The 16,876-nt window shown below is 37.7% G+C and overlaps 1 protein-coding gene across 5 annotated transcripts in view; it reads right to left on the bottom strand.

Moving 5' to 3' along the window:
• NBDY (negative regulator of P-body association) overlaps nt 1-15,700 on the bottom strand; it is a 72,209-nt gene extending 56,509 nt beyond the window's left edge. Inside the window, exons 1-3 of one of the 5 annotated variants that reach the window (XM_047843686.1) lie at nt 15,358-15,700; nt 13,493-13,603; nt 145-594 (exon numbers count right to left, since the gene is read on the bottom strand). In XM_047843686.1, the coding sequence (XP_047699642.1) occupies nt 15,386-15,592 (207 nt within the window). In that variant the 5' untranslated portion in view covers nt 15,593-15,700 and the 3' untranslated portion in view covers nt 145-594; nt 13,493-13,603; nt 15,358-15,385. Of the gene's footprint in view, nt 1-144; nt 595-1,961; nt 2,008-8,402; nt 8,423-8,488; nt 8,533-13,492; nt 13,604-15,357 lie in introns of those variants that run through there. The other 4 variants (XM_047843687.1, XM_047843689.1, XM_047843688.1 and 1 more) reach the window with 4 other exon arrangements.
• Nucleotides 15,701-16,876: the final 1,176 nt, after the last annotated feature.

The following is a 16,876-nucleotide window of genomic DNA, read 5'->3' as shown; positions in this document are numbered from 1 at the left end:
GGGCCAGAGGCGGCCAGGTCCCACAGGGGTCCAGAACCTGTTGACCCATCCTGTGGAACGGGGTCTTGCCCAGTGTCCCAAGGCTCCGAGGGCCACCAGCTACGTCCCAACACACACAGGCACACACGCGCACGCACACACACGCATGCATGCACGGCTTTATTCGGGTAGACCCTCCTGGGCAGGCACCCACACTCGCACAGAAGGACACTCTGTGCGAGGAGGCTCAGTGGGCCCGACTGACGCCCTTCCTTGTTCCTTTTTCTTCCTCCTTACCCCTTTCCGTTTGGCCTCCCACTTCCCAGTTGGGTCCAAGAGCATAGCAAAACAGGCCTCTCTCTGGACAGGGCTCAACCCCTGCCCTGAGTGGCTGAGACTTTGCCTTGGCTGATGACTCTTCCCCTAAGAGGCCCCTGCTGGTTCCACCTGTCCAGTTGGGGCGCAGTGCCTTTTGAGATCACATTCATTCTTCTCTTCCGCTACAGTTCTTTCTGTGCTTGCAGTTTGCTCTCTCCACTTTGGTCTCCTTACTCTCACTCCTCTTCTGGCACTTCTTGCTCTGTGGATGTCCCCAGAATAAAAACTGTACTTGTCCTGTGGAAGTGAAAATGGCCGCGTGGATCGGGGGAGCAAGGGACATCCCCTTACAACCATCCCTTTATTACCCTGGGAGAGTAAGGCATCCCTCACGTCCCTTGTCCCCTACATCCCCTTTTTGTGAACCTAGTGGTGTTTTCCCTGGGTGCCCTCCTACCCTCTCTTTGCCCTGCGGTCATATGCCCACCGAGGGAATGGGAAAAGATATTTGCAAATGACATACCGGATAAAGGGCTAGTATCCAAAATCTATAAAGAACTCACCAAACTCCACACCCGAAAAACAAATGGGCAGAAAATATGAATAGACACATTTCTAAGAAGACATCCAAATGGCCAACAGGCACATGAAAAGATCTCAATGTCACTCTTCATCAGGGAAATAGAAATCAAAACCACACTCAGATACCACCTCACACCAGAGTGGCTAAAATGAACAAATCAGGAGACTATAGATTCTGGTGAGGATGAGGAGAAACGGGAACCCTCTTGCACTGTTGGTGGGAATGCAAACTGATGCAGCTTCTCTGGCAAACAGTGTGGAGGTTCCTCAAAAAATTAAAAATTGATCTACCCTATGGCCCAGCCATAGGACTGCTAGGAATTTACCCAAGGGATACAGGAATGCTGATGCATAGGGGCACTTGTACCCCAATGTTTACAGCAACGCTTTCAACAATAGCCAAAATATGGAAATAGCCTAAATGTCCACCAACTGACGAATGGATAAAGATGATGTGGTTTATATATACAATGGAATACTAGTTGGCAATGAGAAAGAATGAAATCTGGCCATTTGTATCAACATGGATGGAACTGGAGAGTATTATGATAAATGAAGTAAGGCAGGCAGAGAAAGACAGATACCCTATGTCTTTACTCATAATTGGATCCTGAGAAACTTTACAGAAGACCTTGGGAGAGGGTAAGGGGGAAGAAAAACGTTACAGAGAGGGAAGGAGACAAACCGTAAGAGACTCTTAAATACTGATAACAAACTGAGGATAGATGGGGGTTGGGGGAGAGGGGAAAGTGGGTGATGGGCATCGAGGAGGGCACCTGTGAGGATGAACACTGGGTGTTGTATGGAAACCAATTTGACCATAAATTATATTTATGTAATAAAATAAAAATAAAAATAAAATAAAAAAGTGCTCATGCACAGTGAAGGAAACAATCACAAAATTAAAATGACATATATGATAAATGATTAGTATCCAAAATACATAAAGAACTTAGAAAACCAACACCCAAACAATAAATAACCTAATTAAAACATGGACAGAAGAAATGTAAAGACATTTCAACAAAAAAGACATGTTGATGGCCACCAGACACATGAAGAGATGCTCAACATCACTCATCGTCAAGGAAATGCAAATCAAAGTCACAAGGCGCTATTACCTTACACCTGTCAGAATGGCAAAAACAAAAACACAAGAAAGAAGTGTTAGCAAGAATATGCAGAAAAAGGAATACTTATGTGCTCTGTGTGAATGCAAACTGGGATAGCCACTGTGGAAAGAGTATGGAGGCTCGTCAAAAAATTAAAAATAGAATTATCATGAGATCCAGTAATTTCTCTATTGAGTATTTACTGAAAGAATATGAAAACACTGTCTTGAAAAAGACATATGCACTCATAGGTTTACTGCACCATTATTTACAATAGCCAATATGGAAGCAACCCAAGCATGTATCAATTGATGAATGGATAAAGAAGATGTGGTGTATTTACACAACGGATTATTGCTCAGCTGTAAAAAGGAATGAATTCTTGCCATTTGCAAGGACATGGATGAAGCTAGAGTGTAAGGTTAAGTGAAATAAGTCAGTGAGAGAAAGGCAAGTACCATATAATTTCACTCATATGTGTATGTTAAGAAACAAAATGAACAAACAAGGGAAAAAAATAGACGAACAACAAACCAGACTATTAACTATAGAAAACAAACAGAGGGTAGGTTGATGGGGGAATAGATGAAACAGTTGAAGGTGATTAAGAACACACTCATCTTGATGATCACTGAATAATGTATAGAATTTTTCAATCACTATATTATACACCTGGACTACATTAACATTGTATGTGAATTATATTGGAATTAGAAAAATAATAAGATTAAAAAACATTATGAATTAGCTTCATAGAATAAAGTATTTGAAATAATTACAAAATAATAAAGTAGTACAGGAAGGTCCTTATGTAATGAAATGGAAAAAACTGGCTAACCTTACAGAAAAATGTACCTAAAGGAGACTGTGCATGTGAAGGTGCTGAAAAAACCTTTCTGAGAGAGACAAATAGGCAGACTAATAAATACTCTGAGGCAAATATATATATATATATATATATATATATATATATAATGGTAGAATTACGGTAGAATAGACATGAGAACTCCATTTAATAATGAACATATCTATAAATAGTTAAAGTAGACAAAAAATATGCTACCAGTCGTAAAATATAATTCCACCCATTTCCAAAAAAAGTGTTTCCTAAGGGAAAAGGAAAAAGTACCCGCCTAGTTATCCATATCACAAAAGGGTATCAAAGCCTTGCATTCTGCAATCTCCTGAACAGAATTTTGTAACAAGAAATTAAGAGCTAAAGTTATAGAACAAATCGACACCATGTGCCTCCTGATATAATACACTGAGAACAAAACATCATTCCAGTGATGTTCCTTGACAAAAGCACATAAGCTGAATGTAATCATGAAGAAACACCACACAAACTGAACTTGAAGGACATTCTATAAAATAACCATGTTACCATCTTCAAAACTAATTTTTTTTTCTACACAAAGAAAATCTAAGAAACGACTGCAGATTAAAGGAAACTAAAATAAGCCAGGCAGAGAAAGACAGATATTATGTCTGAGAACAAACTAAGGGTAGATGGGGTGTGGGGGAGAGGGGAAAGTGAGTGATGGGCAGGGAGGAGGGCACTTGTTGGGATGAGCACTGGGTGTTGTATGGAAACCAATTTGACAAATTATATTTTAAAAATAAATTAAAATACATACTTCAAAAAGTTAAATAAAACAAACATGACAGCTCAATGCAACATGATTATGAATTGGACCCTGGACCAGATTCTTTATGATTTTTTAATAAATGGCATTTAGTGGCATAATTGGTGAAAAATGAGTATGGTCTTAGGAAACACAGACTGAAGTACATAGGATTCATAAGGCAACTTACCATCAAATGGTTCAGAAAAAATATATTTATGTATTTGTTATGATGCATATGTATATAAATATGTAAATAGAACTATAAATATAAGCAATCATGTTTCTGGGTTTTTTTTAGTAATTATTTATTTTTAGAGAGAGAGAGTGTTAAGCAGGGGAGAGGCAAAGAGAGGGGGGCAGTGGATCCGACTTGGGCTTTTTGCTGACAGCAGAGAGCCTGATGTGGGGCTTGAACTCACAAACTATGTGATCATGACCTGAGCTGAAGTCAAACACTCAACCAACTGAGCCACCCATGTGCCCCATTTCTTGATACTTACTCAAAGGAGGTGAAAAATTATGTCCACACAAAAATCTTCACATAGGTATTTATAGCCGCTTTATTCATAATTGCCAAATCTTAGATGCAACCAAGGTGTCATTCAGTAGGTGAATGGATAAACTGGTACATTCAAACAATGGAATGTTATTCTAAAAAGAAATGAGCTACCAAGCCCTGAAAAGACATGGAGGAACCTTATGTGCATATTACTAATGGAAAGAAACCAACTTGAAAGGCTATATACTGTATGATTCCAACTGCTAACATTCTGAAAAAGTAAAACTATGAAACAGTAAAAAGATCAGTGGTTGCCAGAGGTTTAGAGGGAGGGACGAATAGGCAGAATAAAGAGCCCTTTCAAGGCAGTGTAAATACTCTGTATGATACCATACTGAGAGTACATACCATTATTCATTTTTCCAAGCCCACACAATGTTCAATGCCAAGATTGAACAATAATGTAACTATGGACTTTGGGTGATTATTGTATGCCAATGTAGTTTCATTAATTGTGACAACTATACCATTCTTGTAGGGAATGTTGATAATAGGGAAGTCTATGTACTATGGGGCAGTAGATATATGAGAAATCTCTCTGTGTTTTTCTCAATTTTGCTGTGAACTTAAAACTACTCTTAAAATAATCTGTAAAAAACGTCAGCAAACTTAGCATCATCAATAATGAATGTGACAAACTGGTATTTTGTGCTTCCTGATGTGATGCAAGCACACAGCATCACCTATGTAGTCTTCTTGCTAAAAGTGCTTAATCATGGGGAAACATGTGGCACAATGCAGGACAATTGCCTGGACTCATCAGAAATGTCAATATTTTGAAAATTTTAAAAATTTTGTGGCACATATGCAGGACAATTGCCTGGACTCATCAGAAATGTCAATATTTGGAAAATTTTTAAAATTTTAATTTTCTAATCCTCATTAAGAAAGGATGAGGAAGTGCTATTCTAGATTTAAAAAGATTAAAAGGACAACTAAATACAGTATAGGATCCTTGACTGGATCCTGTATCAAAAACAAAAAAGTTTAAAGGGTATTGTTAGGGTAATTGGGAAACTTGGGGACAATATGTTTGATAACAGAATTATATCAGTGTTAAGTTTCTCTGAGTGTAATAAAAGCAATGCCCTTGTTCTTAAGACATACTGAAGTGTTTAGGGCTTAAGTGCCATAATATCTGCAAGTTGCTTCCAAATGTTTCAGCAAATATATATAAATTTATATATAAAATTATATAAAATATATATTAATACATAAGGACATAAAGCAAATCTCAACAAATACTAAATAAACAGTATCATATAAACCATGTTCTGCCCTTCCCTGTCTCTTCCTCTCTTAAAATAAACATTAAAAAAAGATTATATGTAGCAAAATAAACAATGGATAGATCTACCTGAAGGATGTCTTTTGACTTTTCTGAAGAGTTGAAATTTTACAATAAAAAAAACTGGTGAAGAAAATGTCTGTACTAAGTACAATGAAATGAAAACAATAACATGTTATTTTTCTTGTTTCTTGAGATAGGCCTGGATTGCAATGTATTTTCCTCTCAGGACTGCCTTCGCTGCATCCCAAAGTGTTTGGATTGTTGTATTTTCATTTTCGTTTGTGTCCGTATATTTTTTAATGTCTTCTCTAATTGCCTGGTTGACCCACTCATTCTTTAGTAGGGTATTCTTTAACCTCCATTCTTTTGGAGGTTTTCCAGACTTTTTCTTGTGGTTGATTTCAAGCTTCATAGCATTGTGGTCTGAAAGTATGCATGGTATAATTTCAATTCTTGTATAATTATGAAGGGCTGTTTTGTGACCCAGTATATGATCTATCTTGGAGAATGTTCCATGTGCACTCGAGAAGAAAGTATATTCTGTTGCTTTGGGATGCAGAGTTCTAAATACATCTGTCAAGTCCATCTGATCCAATGTATCATTCAGGGCCCTTGTTTCTTTATTGACCATGTGTCTAGATGATCTATCCATTTCTGTAAGTGGAGTGTTAAAGTCCCCTGCAATTACCACCTTCTTATCAATAAGGTTGCTTATGTTTATGAGTAATTGTTTTATATATTTGGGGGCTCCGGTATTCGGCGCATAGACATTTATAATTGTTAGCTCTTCCTGATGGATAGACCGTGTAATTATTATATAATGCCCTTCTTCATCTCTTGTTCCAGCCTTTAATTTAAAGTCTAGTTTGTCTGATATAAGTATGGCTACTTCAGCTTTCTTTTGGCTTCCAGTAGCATGATAAATAGTTCTCCAAACCCTCACTCTCAATCTAAAGGTGTCCTCAGATCTAAAATGAGTCTCTTGTAGGCAGCAAATAGATGGGTCTTGTTTTTTTATCCATTCTGATACCCTATGTCTTTTGGTTGGCGCATTTAATCCACTTACATTCAGTGTTATTATAGAAAGATACGGGTTTAGAGTCATTGTGATGTCTGTATGATTTATGCTTGCAGTGATGTCTCTGGTACTTTGTCTCACAGGATCCCCCTTAGGATCTCTTGTAGGACTGGTTTAGTGGTGACAAATTCCTTCAGTTTTTGTTTGTTTGGGAAGACCTTTATCTCTCCTTCTATTCTAAATGACAGACTTGCTGGATAAAGGATTCTCGGCTGCGTATTTTTTCTGTTCAGCACATTAAAGATCTCATGCCAATCCTTTCTGGCCTGCCAAGTTTCAAAAGAGAGATCAGTCACGAGTTATAGGTCTCCCTTTATATGTTAGGGCATGTTTATCCCTTGCTGCTTTCAGAATTTTCTCTTTATCCTTGTATTTTGCCAGTTTCACTAGGATATGTCGTGCAGAAGATCGATTCAAGTTATGTCTGAAGGGAGTTCTCTGTGCCTCTTGGATTTCAATGCCTTTTTCCTTCCCCACTTCAGGGAAGTTCTCAGCTATGATTTCTTCAAGTACCCCTTCAGCACCTTTCCTTCTCTCTTCCTCCTCTGGGATACCAATTATGCATATATTATTTCTTTTTAGTGTATCACTTAGTTCTCTAATTTTCCCCTCATACTCCTGGATTTTTTTTATCTCTCTTTTTCTCAGCCTCCTCTTTTTCCATAACTTTATCTTCTAGTTCACCTATTCTCTCCTCTGCCTCTTCAATCCGAGCTGTTGTCGTTTCCATTTTGTTTTGCATTTCGTTTAAAGCGTTTTTCAGCTCCTCGTGACTGTTCCTTAGTCCCTTGATCTCTGTAGCAAGAGATTCTCTGCTGTCCTCTATACTGTTTTCAAGCCCAGGGATTAATTTTATGACTATTATTCTAAATTCACTTTCTGTTATATTTAAATCCTTTTTGATCAGTTCATTAGCTGTTGTTATTTCCTGGAGATTCTTCTGAGGGGAATTCTTCCGTTTGGTCATTTTGGATAGTCCCTGGAGTGGTGCGGCCCTGCAGGGCACTTCCCCTGTGCTGTGGTGTATAACTGGAGTTGGTGGGCGGGGCCGCAGTCAGACCTGATGTCTGCCCCCAGCCCACTGCTGGGGCCACAGCCAGACTGGTGTGTGCCTTCTCTTCCCCTCTCCTAGGGGTGGGATTCACTGTGGGGTGGCGTGGCCCGCCTGGGCTACTTGCACACTGCCAGCCTTGTGGTGCTTGGGATCTGGGGTATTAGCTTGGGTGGGTAGGCAAGGTGCATGGGGGCAGGAGGGGCAGGGTTAGCTCGCTTCTCCTTAGGTGATCCACTTCAGGAGCGGCCCTGTGGTGGCGGGAGGGAGTCAGACCCGCTACCAGAGCTGTGGCTCCGCAAGAGCACAGCGTTGGGTGTTTGCACGGAGCAAGCAAGTTCCCTGGCAGGAACTGGTTCCCTTTGGGATTTTGGCTGGGGGATGGGCGAGGGAGATGGCGCTGGCAAGCGCCCCAAACTGAGCTCTGTAGTCCCAGGGCTCAGCAATTCTACTTCCCTTTGTCCTCCAGCCTTCCCACTTTCAGAGCAGAGCTGTTAACCTATGACCTCCCAGACGCTAAGTCGCGCTTGCTGTCGGAACACACTCCGTCCATCCGGCCCCTCCGCTTTTGCAAGCCAGACTCTGGGGCTCTGCTTGGCCGGCAGGCTGCCCCTCTGCCCCGGCTCCCTCCCGCCAGTCCGTGCAGTATGCACCGCCTCTCCACCCTTCCTACCCTCTTCCGTGGGCCTCTCATCTGTGCTTGGCTCCGGAAACTCCGTTCTGCTAGTCTTCTGGTGGTTTTCTGGGTTAGTTAGGCAGGTGTAGGTGGAATCTAAGTGATCAGCAGGACGCGCGGTGAGCCCAGCGTCCTCCTACGCTGCCATCTTCCCCAAGAATAACATGTTAAACAACAACAACAAAAAAAAACACGTACCGATGTTTTGGTTCCTAAATACCATCTCCCTCTCAATGAGACAGGGAATAAAAGACAAGCCTAAAAGTAAGGAAGTAAGAAAATGCTGATGTCAAAGTATGTATCAGAATGATGGGAGCACATCAAATGGACAGAGGAGCCAGCTTGAATGGGCTGTCATTGGTTAAGTCTGGGATAATTTGAACATTAAAATAAATAATGGTAGCAATAAGATATTCATGAAATAGAGTAAAAATGAAGGTGTCCAAAATAAGGTCAATAAGTAAACAGAGAATAAAACTCTTCCTTAAAATAGAATACAAATTTATAAACATAGTAAAAATGATGGAGTTTAGAAATTACCATCTTGCAGCCATCATACTAATTCAGTCAAGAATTATCAATGGATATTAAAGCCAGTGGACTTTAGTTTGATGAGGAACAAAATGTTTACACAGTTTCAAAGTATTCCCAGTAAAATTATTAACTACAAACAGGAAAATGCTGGGGCACCTGTGTGGTTCAGTTGGTTGAGCATCCGAATCTTGATTTCCACTCAGGTCATGATCCCTGGATCGTGGGATTGAGCCCTGCTTAAGATCCTCTCTCTTTCTGCCTTTGCCTCTCTCCCCCACTCACGTGCTCATGTTCTCTCTCTCAAATTTTTTTAAAAAAGAGGAAAATGGTAACTTTAGAGTGGATTTATCTAGCAAACATCATTTTGACCAAGTAATCAAGATTAACATCACTTTTAAGGGGTCAAATCAGCATCATGTGCCACTGATCTGATGCCCTGAGAATAATACAACATTACTTCTCTGGTATTCCTGCCAAAATGCATAATCCAAATATAATAGTGAAGAAAAGGCACACAAACTTAAACTGAAGGACAATATACAAACTAGTTGTCCTATATTTTTAAAAATTGCCAATAGTTATGAAAGGAAAAAAAAAAGGACTGAACTGTTCCAGATTAAAGAAAACTGAAGAGACACAACAACTAAATGCAATGCATCATCTTGGATTGAAACTTCAACCAAGAAATGAAAATAAATATAAGAAACAATATTGGGACAATTGGTCAAATTTGAATATGGCCTAGATAATATGGGAACACCATTTTAAACTATACTACAAAGCTATAGTAATCAAAATAGTATTTTTCTGGCATAAAAACACACATAGACCAACAGAACAGAATGGAGAGCCCAGAAATAAGCCCCCACTTATATGGTCAATACATATATTTGACAAGGGAGCCAAGAGTACTCAATGGAGAAAAGACAGTCTGTTCAATAAATGATGCTGGGAAAACTGGGTATTAATATAAAAAATGAAACTGAAACCCTATCTTACTTATACCACTCACAGAAATTAATTCAAAATTGATTAAAGACTTAAAGGTAAGACCTGAAACCATAATACCCTTGGGAAAAAAAACAGGGAAAAAAGCTCTTTGACATTGGAATTTGCGATGATTTTATGGATTTGACACTCAAAGCACAAGCAACAAAAGCAAGAAGTAAACAAGTTGTGACTACATCAAACTAAAAAGCTTCTGCACAGCAAAAGAATAAAAAGGCAAACTATGGAATGGGGAAAAAACATCTGCAAACCATGTATTCGATAAGGAATTAATATCCAAAATATGTAAGAAACTTATACAGCTCAATAGAAAAAAAATAAATAATCCAACTTACTAAGATGCAAATGACCTGAATTGAATTTTTTCCCAACAAAATATGCAAATGGCTAATAGGCACATTAAAAGGTGTTCAACATCACTAATCATCAGGAAATGCAAATCAAAACCATAGTTTGAAAAACAAAATGAACAAAAAAAACCCCAAAACCACAGCAATATATCTCCCACACTTGTTAGAATGGGTATTATAAAAAAGACAAGAGATAACAAATGCTGGTGAAGATGTGGAGAAAAGGGAACCCTCGTACATTGTTGATGGGAATGTACACTGGTACATCTATTATGTAAAACAGCATGGAGGTTCTTCAAAAAATTAAAATTGGGACTACCATATGATCCAGCAATTCCACTTCAAGTATATATCTAAAGGAAATAAAATCACTAATCTTGAAGAAACATCTGCACCCCTATGTTCACTGCATCATTATTTATAACTAAGACATGGCAACAACCTAAGTCTCCACTGACAGATGAACAGGTAAAGGAAATGAAATGAAATTTCATTTCCAACACATTTCATTTCCAACACATTTCATTTCCAACACATTGGATAAAACTTGAGGGCATTATACTAACTGAAATAAGTCAAAGAAAAACACTGAGTGATCTCATTTATACATAGAATCTAAACAAACAAACAAACTCATAAATACAGAGTAGATTGGTAGTTTCCAGAGGTGGGAGGGTGGGAAAAATGGATGACAGTGGTCAAAGGGTATAGATTCTCAGTTATAACATGAATAATAGCTCTGGGTATCTAATATACAGCATGATGTACATTATACTATAGTTAATAGTATAGTTATATATACTTATGCAATTGTATAGTATAGTTATTGTAGTTAATACTACAATATTGTAGTTAATACTATATTTAGTATTGTAGTTAATACTATATTGTATTAATACAATATACAAATACAAAATACAATCAATACAAAATACAATATAATATTTTAGTTAATACTATAGTGACTATAATTAACAAAATTGTATACTTAAAAGTCGTGGAGAATAGATATTAAAAGTTTTCATCATACACTCACAAAATGGTTACTGTGTGAGATGACTGTGTGAAACCTTATTGTGGCAATTATTTTGTAATATATAGATACAGCAAATCATCATATTATACACCTGAAATCTACCACAACATTGTATGTCAAACATATTTCAATAAAGCAAGACAAAAAAGAACTATAATACAGCTTGCATTGTCCACTTGAAATATGTGTTCTCCCAAATTCATCCCTTTTCCATTGTTTATAAATGGATAATCTTGACAATAAAGGTATATGAAACACATAAAAATTAGAACATTGTCAATTTCTATTTTGACACATGTAGTGAGGTTATGTAAGGTTATGTATAACCTTATGTAAGGTTATCTTTCTGAAGAAATATGCACTGACGTATTTACAGGTACTGAAGTATTTACCAGTCAAGAAGCATGATACCTACAAGTCATTCTTAAATAGTTCAGAGGAAGAGGGAGAAATGCAGAAAAGGAGAGGTAGGGGAGAGGAGAAGGGGGGGAGGAAAAAAGGAAGGGAGAAGGAGAAGAGGTATGAGAGGGAGAAATAAAGAATGAAAAACCAAGTATGGGAAAATGTTAATTGGTGAATCTGGGTTAAGGGTATATGGGAGTTCTTTGTAATATTCTCAAAATTTTTTAAAGTGTAAAATGAGATCAAAATGAAAAGTTTTAAAAAACAAAAATATAGTAGGTTAAGCGTCTGACTTCAGCTCAGATTTGAGCCCCTCATCGGGCTCCATGCTGACAGCTCAGAACCTGGAGCCTGCTTTGGAATCCTTGTCTCCCTCTCTCTCTGCCCTCCCCCGCTCACACTCTGTCTCTCTCTCTCAAAAATAAATAAACATTAAAACAAATTTTTTAAAACATAAACATATGTATCAGGAATAACTCCATCATTGAATAGCATGCACATGCATCTCTATGTATGTAATGAAAGAAAAAGTTTTATATGGCCAAATGTGTTGAAATGAGAAGCTGGTATATAATTTTGCTTTGTCTTATAAGAAAGATAAAAAAAAAAACTTTAAAGAAGAAAACCAGATGAAGTTAACTGTAATTGGACTAATGATTTCACAATATGATTTTTAAAAAATAGACTCATGTTTGTAAATTAAACAACTCATGAGTCAAAACAGAAATGAGGGAAATTATAATTGAATGATAGTAAAATACATATATAAATCTGTGAAATTCTGAAGTTGTACAGAGTGGAAGATTTATAATCATAAATTCTTATTTTAGAAAAGAAGATTGAAAATTACTGGGTAAAGGTCCAAATAAATAAATTAGAAAATTAGCAAGTAAAAAAGGTAATAATAAAGATAAAAGCAAAAATTATTAAAGTAGGAAACAAAGTATTCAATGGTGAGGCCTGATGAAACCAAAAGCAGGAAACAGATTAGAAAACTAATTATTGTAATTTGTCACATGGTCACACTGTCATGTTAATGGAGAAAAAAACTCCATATTCATTCAGAATTAAAGCTCTCAGCATACTTAGAAACAAACTGCCTTATCCTGAAGAAGCAAATCTACTAAAAATGGTGAAACATTTATAGAATTCCCCTGTAAATTCAAAAGCATGGTAAGAAAATCTCCTATTGCTACTATTTCTCATTGTACTGAAAGTCCTAACCAGCACAGTAAGACAAGCTAAAAAACAAATATTGAAAGAAAGAAACTGCCATTATTCACAACATAGCTAATAGACAATCTAAGAGAATCTATAAATTATCAGAACAAAACTCAGAGAATCTGTAGCATATAAAATCAATATGTAAAAATATCAATCATGTTCCCATTTACCAGCAAAAATCAGAAAATCTGGTTTTAAAAATACATTTCAGGGATGCCTGGGTGGCTCAGTCAGTTAAGCACCCGACCTCAGCTCAGATCTGATCTCACCAGTCCTGAGTTCAAGCTCCACAACGGGCTCTGTACTGACAGCTCAGAGCCTGAAGCCTGCTTCAGATTCTGTGTCTCCTGCTCTCTTTGACCCTGCCCCCACTTGTACTCTGTGTCTCTCTCTCTCAAAAATAAACATTAAAAAAAATTTAAATACATTTCACACTAACAACAAAAACTATAAGGTAAATTAGGAGTGAATTTAACAAAGCAGCTTATAAATTACATTATTATTATATGGTATGTATGGTTTTATAAAATGTAGAAAATAGTTTCAATTTTACCATTTTGTGCTAGCTTTGTTTTTTGTTTGGCTATTTATTTTTACAACTCTTATTCCTCTTCCTCCCTTAATAAGTTTTTGGTAAAGAAAGTACCTTAAAAAACACAATTACCTGGTGTAGGACATCAGAAAAATCAGGGCAGCATTGTCAATAGTCTTCATCATCTTCACAGGGTGAACCATTTTATGAATGCACCAAGGAAATGGAGTCATCCCTCAGAGACTAAAAGATAGTAAAATAAGATAAAATTATTTCCTCTGTTTTTGGACGTTTCTTTCCCCTGGCCTCCTAAAGTCCTTATGTTCCACCGTGCTCCCATTTCTATTATATATTCCTGTAAAACAATTATATAGATCATATTAGAAGGGGTCTATTGCAAATTAAGAGTGTGGATTCTAGAAGCCCCTTAGAACAGTGTCTGGCACATAAAAAATGTTCAGTAAATATATGCTATATTACAATTTTCAATGATTTGAATCACTAGATGAAATTATGTAGCTCTTGCAGTTTTTTCCCTGCACAACATCCTTGGTTTTCTACATGAGCACTGCTATCCCTATGCCCTAACCTCTACCAGCACTACCCTTTTGTACATTGAGGTAAAAATGATGGAAATCAGAGTGTAAAGGAATGACTGGATGATGCTTTCAAGCAAAAAAGCTCATTCTTTTTCTATGCACTGTTACCAAGTCCCAAGTCCAGAGCCTCCTTGGTTGCCACTGTTATCCTAGCATTTATTGACTTATTTATTCAAGTATCTGTTTCACTCCAACTATGTACCAGGCACTATGCCTTGCTCATCCATTCCCTACAGCTCCCAGCACAATGCCTTGTCCATTGCAAGAGTTCCATAAGGGTTTACTGTATGAATGAAAAAAGGATGCCCTGCTTCCTTTGGATTACAAGGACCTGTGAGCCTTGGGTCAGATTTGGTTTTATTTTTTGCATTCCATAAAGTCTTCTAAATAGAAGACTGTTTCTCTGATGGTAAAAACTGGATTCCTAAAATATATCACTTGATTGAAAATCTTCAATTGTTACCACTGCTTTTAGATTAAACTGCATACTCCTTAGCGTAACATTCAAGGCCTTGCAACACTCTATTGCACTTCCAAGTCCTTCTTTCTCAAAGATTCAGAATTACACCCAAGCTTTTCCCATAAGCCCACTTTGGGACTTTTGTCCTGAAAACACCAGGCCTGAAAAGCATTCTCTCCCCTTCCACATGCCAGATGTCACTCACCCTTTAAAGAACCACCCAAATTTCCCCTTTCCTTTTTGATGGGTCATGATTACTACCAAGCAGAATGACTTTGTCCATCCTGGGTGATCCCTGCATACCTTGAACAAGCAAACATTATGGCCCTTGGGTTTAACTTACCATACTGTTTTTTTGTTTGTTTGTTTGTTTGTTTTTACTTATTAAATTTTCCTGCTACAAACAGAGAAACCCACTCCTGAAGACACTTCAAAATACCCTCCGTTAGCACAGGAATTGAGCCTGTTAGCATAGGAATGAGGCCTTCCATATGTTGTTACTGATCTTGAACCAAGGATTTTCTTTTCAATGGAAAAGTTTCAAATATACACAAAAGTAGTAGAACAGTATAATGAATTTCCATGTATACATCACCCAGTTATCATCAACTCATGAACATTTTGTTTGTAACTCCCACTTCCGCCCCACTGAATTACTTTTAAACATCAAGAGATTTAAATCTATTTCTTAAAAAAATATAACAATTATCACAGCTAAAATATCAAAAATAATTTACTTAATGTCATTCAATATCCATAATTTTGCCCAAGCATATTTTGTGAAAGAGCTACTCAATGCCAGTATGGTTTTTGTTTGTTTACTGTGTTTTTCTATTATGAAATCATGGGAATAGAGAAAAGGGGAAGGAGATCTGGGAAAGTGCATAATTAAGTTGCAAAGAGCCTGGATGTCCCAGATGAGAAGGAAAGAATCTGACCTGGTTTGGGTGGGAGAAGTACATTCTACTACTTCTCCGGAGGAGGAGGGTGCGACTTCAGGCCGGGTGATGCAGGAGAAGGTGCAGAGGGAAGAGTGGTACTACCTCCGTTGGGGGTTCCCTCTGGATAATCCCACCGTGGAGCTAGGAGGCAGCGCTTTTTTGGAGGCCTGGTTTCCCGCGTGTTTCCAGGTGGGAGCGTGGATCTCCCGGAGCAACAAGGTTGGTCACCCATAAGGATTCTTAGGACAGGGCGTCAGCTCTCTGTGGTGGGCCCCGCGAGGCTGAGACCTGAGATGGCGGCGGGTCCCCTCCAGGCACAGAGCTTCCTCCGGGTTTCGCGCTAACCGTATTTCCTGTATCCTGAAACGCATATCCCTTCTCCGCCTCCGCCCTCCCCTCCTTACTCCACCCTATTTTAACGTTCTATAAGGGTGGGTCTTAAAAAGACATGTATATTTAACATATAATGTTTTACCACCGTCCGTCCCCCTAAATGTAACTAAATCTATGTTCTGTGTTACACAATCTATGCAATTTTAAGATTAGAAGAAATCCAGGTTTATTCCTAATTGGTAAACTCTGCATAGATTGTGGAAAGGCGCGGAGGGGTGGAGTGGGGGGTAAGGGGCTCAGGTGGCGGGAGGGGGAGAACAAAGACATTATTGAAAAGCTAAGGGCTTTACTACCGAGTTGCAGCTATATAACACAGAGCCATTAAACTACCTAGGACAATTTGAAAAGCAATTGCAAACATGGTAGTTGACTAAAGTGCAAAATAGCACACTAGCATTAAACATAGTAATTGAATGTGGAAAATAAATTCGCCGTACGTCTTAGAATGTAGGGTTACATTTTTCTTCATATTTTAACAAATTAGAAATCTCTGAAGGCTTACTTTTTAAAATGTCTAATGATTTTTAATGTTTCAACATCTATAAAATCTCAGTTAATAAATCTAAATCTCGATGGAATGCCATACTTTAATGGGCAAAGTTTTTGTTTTCTTAGAGTTATGGAAAATAATAATTCATCTTACTACTGGTGTATTATATTCAATGATATATGGTAATAAGATATATGATATATATATATATATTATATGGTAAGAAATGGGTGTGATATGGCTTAGAAGAAAAGGCTACTGGAACTTCTTAGACCTTCAGCATTCACATCCATTCCCCTTTGGCTATGTACAAAATAGACCACGGTTTTACAGCACTGTCTTCAGTGTTTTTTAATGGAAAGAGTTCAATCCTTAATGTCAAAATAGAACTGACTTTTAAAATACTCTGTTACTTACAAGCCCTGTGATATTTAAGTAGCCGATTAAACATTTAGAGCTATGGTTTCCAGGAAATAGTAATTTCTTCCTTGTAGAACTATTGCCATAATTAGGGATCATGCATTTAAAGTACTTATTAACTATGATTGCCTCTCATTTCCACCATCACTACCTTCCTCTAAGTACCAGTGCAGCCCTTTACACAAACTAGATACTCAGTAAATGTTTAGGAAA

Source organism: Prionailurus viverrinus, chromosome X (assembly GCF_022837055.1).
Source record: "Prionailurus viverrinus isolate Anna chromosome X, UM_Priviv_1.0, whole genome shotgun sequence".
In the NCBI taxonomy this organism is placed as follows: Eukaryota; Metazoa; Chordata; class Mammalia; order Carnivora; family Felidae; genus Prionailurus; species Prionailurus viverrinus.
The sequence above is the reverse complement of the archived record's forward strand: the minus strand, read 5'-3'. Positions and strand labels throughout refer to the sequence as shown.